This window comes from Poecilia mexicana, unplaced genomic scaffold (genome assembly GCF_051168715.1).
Source record: "Poecilia mexicana isolate PSO_F unplaced genomic scaffold, ASM5116871v1 scaffold_14, whole genome shotgun sequence".
NCBI lineage: Eukaryota > Metazoa > Chordata > Actinopteri > Cyprinodontiformes > Poeciliidae > Poecilia > Poecilia mexicana.
In genome coordinates, this window is record NW_028263383.1 from 8,634,979 (window position 1) to 8,645,373 (window position 10,395).

Below are 10,395 nucleotides of genomic sequence, written 5' to 3' on the forward strand. Positions count from 1 at the left end.
TCTATGTTCATTTTTATAATAATAATAATAGTCATTATTTTAATCCAATATTTATGATAATAAAATGTTTATCTTACATTTTACTCCACATTTTAATACATTGTTTGTGACAAATTATCTGTGGGGGTTTAAGCTAAACTAACTTCAAGCTAAGCTAAAGTTAAAACACACTGAACCAACACCAGCAGATGGCATGACTCCCCAAATCATTACTGACTGGAAACTTTACATTTTAAAAATCCAGAGTCAGAAGAGTCCTTTCTTCTGACTCTGACTTTGACTTCCCAATGAAACGCAAAATTTATTAGTCTGGTAAGAGGACTTTTGTTCTCCAGAATAACTGTCAAGTTTTTCTCATAATGGAGTAAGCTATAACTTGATGTTTAAGTGTTTAAAAAGTGTTTTTTAAAAGTAATCTTATATTATATTTAACATTTTTGTAATAAATTGAATCATGAGTTTAGCTGTAAGCAATAATCTTCCAAATGAATAAAATTAAACTGGAAATACATAATTCTGTCTGTGTGTAACAAATATAATAATTCCCTTTTTTAATTTAATTTCTAAATAAATATTCAGTGCTATTCCAATTTATTGAGAGGTACCAGTATTACATCACATTCTGACTTATTTCTGCAAGAAAAATCATGACATTAAGTACAAACTAATTTAGTTAAAGGGTTTTCATTTATACTCTGAAAAAGTAGCATTTGGACGTATTTTTTTTTATTACGTAGAATTCCTCCCTCCTTCAATTTGGGACTAGGAAAACCCAAAATTTGTAGAGTGCAATGATTTTTTATGTCAATTTATGAGAAACCACACACATTAAATGTGATGGTTTAAATATGAGTTTTAAAGAAGTAAATTTACATGTATCGTGCCTGACGAATTCATTAAATAATATTAAAACATTTATTAAAGCAGCAATGTCAAAAAATCAGCACAGAGAAGGAAAAAAGAAAACATGCAAATACATCATTGTCATGAATCTGTCTGTTTTTTTGCTCATTTTCTTTATTTATTATCTTAAACACAGGCAGTCATTGATATCACATCGACACCCAGACTGGTGGTTGTTCATCCGTGGAGGAGAAGGAAAAGAGCAACTAACTTTGAAATGTTTTCATCACCAAGGTGGAGCATCCGTTCTTTTTGATTGATTTCTTTTCAAATCTGTCATTCCTAAAACCTGTCTTTCTTATAGCCTTCCTTTATTTATGTTGTCTCCCTTAAAACAAAAATAAAAGCAAATATGCAGGAAACCACTGACGTCAGTAAGCACCTGAAGTTCAGTCCTTTGGTCCTGCTTTGACCGTCCAGATCAGCAGAGCTGGGGGAGTTGGAGGTTGTGGGACAGGAAGAAGAAAAGAAGGGATGGAAATGTATCAGGAAGAGAGGTAAAGGGAAGGAAAAAAGGTGGAGTGAGGGAATCCTCTCCTTTCTCAGTGCTGGATCCTCCTGATGGACTGGATCTGGGGAGTCTGGGAGTGGGAGCCAAACTCACGGTAACATTTGTACTCTCCTCCGTGGCAGTCACACTCCATGATGTACTGGTGGCCGCGATATCCAGGGTACTGATAGCACACAAAGCTGCAAGGAAACACCAAAACAGGACATTATAACTCTCACAGAGGGAATTTTATTTTCTCTTCTGATGTGAAACAAGGGTAAGTTTTAATGCATTGTTCAGCATCTACATCCACAACCTTTTAGTTGATATAATAATCTGATTTTAAGCAGAAACAGTCAGAAAGTAGGTCTTTCAGATTTTAGTTTCATGCATCCAGCAACCTGAGTTGATGCTGAATAAATCTACTAGCATTAAGTCAATACATTATATTAAAAACAACTGGCTATTCTTCAGAATTTATCACAATTAATTAAAAATCTTTTTTAAAAATACAGTTAGAAACAGACAGCCTTGTCTCTATTTCAATAAAACTAAAAACAATGTGGAAGTCGGATTACGAATGCAATCATGTCTTTCAGTATTTTATAATATTGACAGGCATAATGGACTTTATAATGGGCAAATAAGTGTTCATACAGAAATGTTACAGTAATTTTGCTGTTTATTTACTGTTTTATTTACTGCTTTTGTTTGAAAAGCAACTTGCAAAATGACAACAGATGAAAATTTATTCAAATCTGACATGTAAACTGTTAGAAATGCCTCTGTTGTAATAAATTAAATTTCATCACTGTAAACACAGCATTTGCATGGTATTGCATAAGATTCAGTAATGTTAGCACTGAGTCATGCTGTTGCAGCAGAAAACATAACATAACATAATAATCAAATTGTGATCTGATGTGCAACAGAGCAGAGGTCTTCCACTACTTTTTGAGCTAAATTAATTCTTGTTTATGTCTAAATGCAGTTTTATTTTACAAAACATGAGTTTGATAAATCAGAAAATGCATTGTTGTTACTGTAAATACAGCACTGAGCCCCATTAAAACCTTCTGGCTATCCCACCAAATATCTGAACTCTTCCTGAGTTAAAACATTAATATTGTTGTTTCTAAATGAATTTGTTTTCTTTGCATCATTTGAGGTCTGAAAGCTCTGCATCTTTTTCCTTATTTTGACCATTTCTCATTTTCTGCAAATAAAAACTAAATTTTTGGTTGAATTTCACAGACATGTCAGTAGTTCATTGAATAAAAGAACAATGTTCATTTTACTAAGATTTATAGCTATAAAAACTAAGTGTTTGTTCTTTTTTACCTATTAAGGTATTTTTTTCTTTTATATTGCTCAAAATAAAGCAACAAATAAAACTTCATTCTTATTTTGGGCCTCATCAATATTATAAATGTGGCAGAATGTATTGATGAAACTGTTAAAAGATTAATAAAAAATTCTCTCTGCTTGCAATGAATACTTCTTACAATGAAAAAATAAATTTGAATATCTTCTTACATTGATGTAATCTGACAGATTACAGATTAAAATCTTCTTTGATTTGATTGATAGTATAATATTTAAGCACACAAAGGTTATTTTGAAGAGCTGGAGTTTGACACATGCAATAAAGTAACAAATATTTTAATATGATTAATAATCTTTATACTGATCTAATCTCCTTTCAGTCTTTATTGAACTGATCAACTCATGTTTCTGATGCGTATCTATTGCTCATCAGGAGGAAGAACTCACGCTCCGGAGTGGATCTGCATGGATCCGACCTCGTTGTTCATCCAGCCCATGGCCTGCAGGGACGGGTAGTCGTCACACAGCTCAAACTGACGTCCCATCATGTTCTCCATCTCAAAGATGGTCATGCGGGACTCCTTGTGGTTCTGCAGAAGAAAAGCAGCTTCATTGCAGCTGCAGCTGGTGCTAAAAAATGTTCAATTGTGTGACAGTTTGGACCTACAGCACAGCAGATGGGCCTGAAGGAAATCATCCTCTCAATGCGATAGGAGTTGCTGCCGCTGTAGGCCTCGAAGCGAGGGTAATCGCCCTTCTCCAGCACAAACTGCTGGCCACAGAAGCTGGAGTGCTCATAGCCGACCCAGCTGCGGGTCAAACACCGGGGAAACGTATAACCAGCAAACTCTTTCCAGAAATACGTAACAGATCAGAAGAAAGCCTGAGTGGATACGTACGCGCCACACTCCACCTTCAGGGAGCGGATGTTCTCCATCCCACACTCCATAATGTTCTGGCAGCAGGCGGTGAACTCCATGCGCCTGCCTTGGAAGTACTCCTGATCGTAGACGGTGATCTGCGGAGCACAAACGGATCGGTCATGAGGCAAGAGGCTGCAGACGTGGGTGGGAAGTACAGCGCTGAGCTCACCTTCCAAGGGCCCATGGGCATAGGGTTTGTCAGAGCCATTGTGTCCTTTTCTTCAGCTGTACCTGTCAGGAAAACACACAGCAGTCAGGATATTAACAGCAAAAGATGCTCACAGAAGCTCTGCTCTCCACCTTCTGTGTTTTTCTTCCTTTTCGTCTGTGTTTAACTTTCTGTTTCAAACAACAATCAGCTACAGCTGCTTTTCTGTTTGATAAGTCACATCATTGCCCATGGACATTTAAAATGTTTTGCATTGTTTTTATCTACTTTGACCTACCCAAACTGATGAGCTGTGTGTTGCAGGGTTCCAGTCTGCAGCAGCAGTGCGTATTGGGGTATATATACACCCACGGGTTGCAGGGGTCGCGACTCGGCACGCCTGCGCTCCTGTCAGCAGTTTGCTTTGTTTTGTTGTGAGGGCCACAGAGGGGTTAACGCACAGACACACTTTGATTCATGCAAACACAAAGAGGGCACACGGCTATACTGCGTTACATGGTAAATCTATACATTAGGTGGAAAAAAAACAAAACCGAGGGCAGCTTTTCACAAAGGGATTTTTATCAGATAGATCAGGGTGTTAAAACTGTTTTAAAACTGTTTTTAGAAAGTAAATTTGAAAATTCTGACTCGAGGATTCGTGCAATATTTTTGGAAAAGATCGAAGACCCTCACATCATTGGAAATAAAATTAAGACGAGATATAAATACATTTTCAGCTGATTTGTTGCGATTTTAATTAACTGGCAGCTTGTTGAAATACTTCGAGTCAATTAGTCGGTAAAATTTATTGAATTCTTTTGAGACTGTTGCACTGAAAACATTGTGGTTTTTCCATTAAATATTGATCTCTGAACTCTTCCTGAGTTAAAACATTAGTGTTGTTTCTAAATAAATATGAACTTGTTTTCTTATTTGAGATCTGAAAGCACTTCCTTTTTTCGTTATTTTCTGCAAATAAATACTAAATTATTGCTTTGAATTTCAGAGACATGTTGTCTGTAGTTCATACTATAAAAGAACAATATTCATTTTACTAAAACATATACCTGTAAAAGGTAAAATCAGAGAAACTGATCATTTTAAGTGGTCTCTTACTTTTTCCCAGAGCCGTATATTAACACTTGCAAAAGCTGTACATTTTTCGCATTACACCCACAAACTTCAATATATTTTATTTGGGTTTCATGTGGTATAAACCAACACAAAGAAGATTATGAATGTGAAGTAGAAGAAACATAATTTTCATTTAAATTTCAAGAATAAATAAAATCTGTTTCAGCCATCTGACATCAGCTAATTAGTAAACAAAGCCCTGCTTTGTATAATTTGATCTTAGTTTGTGTCCAGCTGAAGACCTCAGAGGTTTGTTAGAGATCATTAATGAACAAACAGCATCATGGGAAACAAGGAACATGACAGAAAGGTCAGGAGGAAGTTTCAAGGTCATAAACAGCATCTGAGGTTTTAAATGTCTTGTTCATTCTGCAGAGCCATGAATCTCTGCTGAGAGGACAACTATTAGCTTAACTTTAACAATGTGTCACATATGGAAAAGCAGGACGAACAACATAAGAAAATGTGAAGTTTGCTATAAGCTTTGTAGAGAGCATGGAAAAGAAGCTGATAAACTTTTCAAACAAATTTCAATAAAATGCGGTGGAAAACTGACAGAACATCTTCACAGTGAAACATGCAGAAATGTTTTTCTTCAGCAGGTACGGGGATGGATGGAGAAAAATGTCAGGCAATTCAGAAGAGAAAAAAAACAATTTGAAGCTACAGAAAACTGGAGACTGGGACGAAGGCAACAAAGCTAAACGTACAGCCAGAAAATGTTCTGGTGCTTTAATGGCTCAGTTAAAGTCCAAAATCCTAAAAATGATGTGACATTTGATGTTTAGATGCTTTTCATCTGATCGGTTTCAACTTGGACAATTTTGCAAAATAAAACAGAAAGAAATTTAAATTAAAGTTCATTTATGTACAAAACTAATGAAGCTGGAAAAGATGCCTATAAACACTTAGCAGAGATGAATGCAAATGAATGCCATGCTTCTGAAAGATTTCCAATAAGATCCTAATAAGTCGTGTTTTGTGACAAAAATGTTGGAAAATTGAAACAGTATAACTGCTTTTGCAATCCAACGATTCAATAAACCATTAAACTGATTCTTTAAATTGAAAATAAACAATTTATTCTTTGTCAGATTGTTCTGTCAATAGTTATTTAAAATTTGATTCCTTTTGTCTCTTTTTTCTTTTTTTTTTAGCTAAAAGTAGCCACGTGTTTTTGAATAATCAGCTCAGAGACATTGTTAATGATTTTTAAATATCAAAAACTGTAAATATATTGACAAAAAATTATGAAATTAAGAGGTTTTGGCAAATTAGTTTAATTGAAACTGAGGTGAAAGTGTTTTTTAAAATCCTGACTTACTGACTTACTTTGTTTTCTGTGTTTCATCAAATAAATCAGGCAAAAAAAAAAATTCTACTTTTTATTGCATTTGTTTCTGAAAAAGCCTCAAAAGTTGAATTTGTTTCCTCTGGTTCAATGCAAGTACAACGAGCGTTTGGTAGGTGAGCCGACCCTCGACTCTCTTCTTGCTGCCCTGAACAATAAACATTTAGGAATGGCTTCCTGAGGTCAGCACATTGTCCAGACTCCCCGTCTCTGCCTGTGTGTGTGAACATGTCTGTTTACGTGCCGGTCCATGTCATGATCCGAATGGGTCAGACGCACAATTAGCGAGAGCAGCGCTCATGCTTTTACAGTTTACGTCAAAATATGATGTTTTTATTTCAATCAAAGTGAATTTATGCAGGTCAAAGCGAGAGGCAGGACAGGGGTATATGTATGCGTGTGTGTGTGTGTGTGTGTGTGTGTGTGTGTGTGTGTGTGTGTGTGTGTGTGTGTGTGTGTGTGTGTGCGTGTGTGTGTGTGTGTGTGTGTGTGTTTCTGCTGATGATAGCAGCAGCTCAGACGTGACAAAGGGACGAGCAGACTCAGCAGGCCCGTGTGAAGAGCCCACAGTGACCATATAGCCAACAGCCAGAGTGAAAATACAGAAATCCCATCTACATCACAAAACTTTGGTGTCTCCTTCAAACAGTGAGCCACCACAATAAAATACCTGGTGAAAAACACGCTACATAAAATAAAAAAAATTAAAAAACAAAGCAAGAGGTTCCTTAAAATTTTGTTTTGTGACTTTTAGACCTAAACAGACTGTTCCACATAAAGACAGTTACAAAGTCGGCCTTCTATCACCTGAAGAACGTTTCCAGGACTAGAGGATTAAAGTCCCAGCAAGATCAAGAGAAACTCAACCATTCGCTTATCTTTAGTCATATTGATTACTGCAACCGAGTCTTCACAAGTCTGTCTAAAATATCTGTATGATACTAATGTGTCTGTATTACTTATTTGTTTTCATTGCTGACCAAATTACACTTTTTTAATTTTGCTGCTTATGCTACAATGATAATAAAAACAATTGAATTGTACTGAAAATGTTTCTCAAATTGAGCAATTTCTCTCAGGTTTCACTGATTTCACTGATTCCTTGTTGACTTTTGTCAAAAGTTTTTTATGTTTGTTTTAGGTAAGTTTGTTCTTTGCTCTTGTACAACGTTGTGAATAAATTATAATAATAGAGTATTTGCAAGTTAAAAATGCTCTGATCATTTGACTTTGCTACATTAGAAAACACTGCAGAGATTAAACTGTCAAAATGAAAACTTGACAAAACTATTTGGCTTCATTATTCATACATCTGGACACTTTGACGACTGTTTCACTGGCATGAATATTTGCTTTTGACAAATAAATATTCTGAAGAAGTGACACGCTGTTGGAGGTTTTCTGCTGGTTTTTGTTTTGAGAAATGCACCAAAGTGACTCAGAAACACTGTAATAACTTGCAAAGTCATGCCCTCTGTCACAAAGAGTATTATTTTTACACAACATTTAGTGTGATGATGTCACACCCTTGTGCTTTTACTGTAAAAGTAAACTATCTCTTATTTTTGATACCAACAACTTTAATAAAAATGTGAATCCACTCTGTTTGGCAGGGCCTAGTAGCTGTAGTTTGCTTATATTTTCACTAAATAGTATCTAAAGGTGATCTAAAGAACCGCTGCAGGATGGCAAAGAGATATTCTGACGCAGGTTGTCTCTCTCGGGGCATCAGAGGTCATTCAGCTTCTTAATAAGTGTGAAATGGGGGTGAATCATTTCCTGCGGCCTTTAAAGAGAACAGACCTGGTGGTAGTTTACGTGCTGAAGCATTAGATTCTGCAGCATCCATGAGGTGGGCAGGTATATTTATAGCAGAGGTTCAAATTGGAAAATTTTAGTGCTCACAATAAATGTCTTGTTGAGATATTTCTCAGAGTAAAACTCGGACTGAGTGTGATTTCAGCCACAAGTCAAACACAGCTGAAGGAACTTATCCAGTGGTGTCTGTCCAACACAAGATCATATAAAGTGCTGGGAAAATGATTTTCTCCTTTACAGATGTCTAATCTAAGTAAATATCACAGTGTTTAAATCATTATTTCACTCATTCAAGGGGCGGTTTTACCTAAAATCATCAGGTTATAATGTTATTTCCTCGACAAAAACAAACCCAGAGTGTTGCCTTGATTCTTTCACACATAGTTGAGAAATCCTTTAATCTCCATGGCAACCTTTCAGCTGTCCAAACACCTGGGTGGGCCTAGCTCCGCCTCCAGGGCGCAGCTCCTCCTCGGAGCTGCAGTTTCCAAGCTTCCGACTCCCCCATTTAGCTCCTTCAAACTAGCCTGCAGCAATTGGCAAACTGCGTATCAGCTGCGTGTCAGCTGAGCTCATTATAGCAGCTACTTCTCAGTGAAATGCTGGTATAAAAAAACGTTGTTAAAGGGTTAACAGAGAGGCCATGTTGTGACGACTTCCTGAAGGTGGAGTTTCAGAAAGAGCAGGAGCTTTTAGAGAGACAGAGGCCCAATTTCAAGGTGTTAAATTACAAAATTTACAGGTCATTTTTGATATATGTAGCATTTCCATAGCAACTGAAGGTAGCATAGTTATTTAATTGTGCTATAAAATGTCACCGTGTCTGAAAAATTGCCCCTTTCAGTGAAAAGTGCTATGCAAAACAATACAGCCCAATGTAAATAAGTGTTTCCTAATCCAGTGTTTCCCAACCCTGGTCCTCAAGGCACACTGCCCTGCATGTTTTAGGTATTTCCTTGCTTCAGACTAGCTGATTTCAATCCATGACTGATTAACAGGCGTTTGCTGAACTGCAATCAGTTGAGTGAGGCACATTAAAGCAGGGAAACCTCTAAAACATGTAGGACAGTGTGCCTGGAGGACCAGGGTTGGGAGACACTGTATAATCCTAGAGACCAGACTGGTTATGTCACCCTTGGCCCATGCAGAGTGTTTCTAATTGAGACATTTTTAATGGTTTTTATCATAAATGTCCAGTTTTAGATCATGGCACAGCATCTTCATTAAATTCACTTCCACACTTATTGTTTGTTATTTGACAAAAATAAGACGGGCCTTGATGTTCTTCTTGTTCAGAATGTATTTATCCATTTTTTTTACTCTTGGTTGTTTGCATAAACATTTTAACGCCATCCAGTGTGAACAGTCTGTGGCGCTGAAGTGAGTCTTTCTAGGAAGACAGACTCCATCAGCCAGAAATAGCACGTCACGGTAATTAGCTTAACGCACATGTAAGCAGCATAAGGAGAAGCAACTGAAACCTGCAACTCCGAACCACAGTGCAACAATCAGAGCTGCGATCACAATGTTGCAACACTTGTTTTGTCAATTGCCCTTCCTTCTTCCTCCAGCACAAAGAATGTGAGTTTTTGACAAACTCTGATGTAAAAGGTACATGAAATGTGACATAGCCATTCAGATTAAGGCTACAGTTTATTTGGTTTGTCAGACTGTCTCAAAACAATCACATAATGAACACATAAAGGAAAATAAATGTGATTTTAAAATTCTCTTCATTCAGCCAAAAAGTTTGTTTCTGACACATGAGACATAAATCAAAGAAAAACTCATTGGCATTACAATAATGTTTTGAAGGCCTCTTTTCCATCATGCTAATTTTTATCCACCTTCACAGATTCTCAACCAAATTTACTCTGGCAGGATTACTTAAAAGTTGTCATAGTACTTTAAGTTCTGTTGATAAAAGTTAGTTTTAATTTAAATCTGCAGGGAGCATGAATCATTTGAAGTATATTTTCAAAACTTTTGTCCAAAATCATCCAAACTTTAAATGTATGTTCATCAGAGTTGCATAGTAACTAGTTACATTTACTTAACTACATTGACTTGAGTAGCCTTTTTGGAAAAAAATAACTTTTAGGAGTATTTTCTCTAGTCTGTACTTTTTACTTTTACTTGAGTAATTTCAGTATGAAGTATCTCTTACTTGAGTAAAATGTCTGGATTCTCTACCCTCTGAATGAAAACAAACATGTTCCAAAATAAAGTCACACAACTGCAGTTTCTGTTAAAGTTTCATAATTTTATTGAAAGAAAATTATTTGGAAACATTTTCTCT

General features: G+C 36.3%; 1 protein-coding gene across 1 annotated transcript; it reads right to left on the reverse strand.

Annotated features, from left to right (window-relative positions):
• Window positions 1-981: 981 nt before the first annotated feature.
• LOC106907003 (beta-crystallin A1-like) lies at window positions 982-4,132 on the reverse strand. The gene is made up of 6 exons (XM_014972499.2): window positions 4,089-4,132; window positions 3,812-3,873; window positions 3,619-3,737; window positions 3,387-3,528; window positions 3,167-3,309; window positions 982-1,593 (listed from the first exon to the last, which is right to left on the reverse strand). The coding sequence occupies exons 2-6, from the start codon at window positions 3,848-3,850 to the stop codon at window positions 1,446-1,448; spliced, it is 591 nt and encodes a 196-aa protein (XP_014827985.1). The 5' UTR covers window positions 3,851-3,873; window positions 4,089-4,132; the 3' UTR covers window positions 982-1,445.
• Window positions 4,133-10,395: the final 6,263 nt, after the last annotated feature.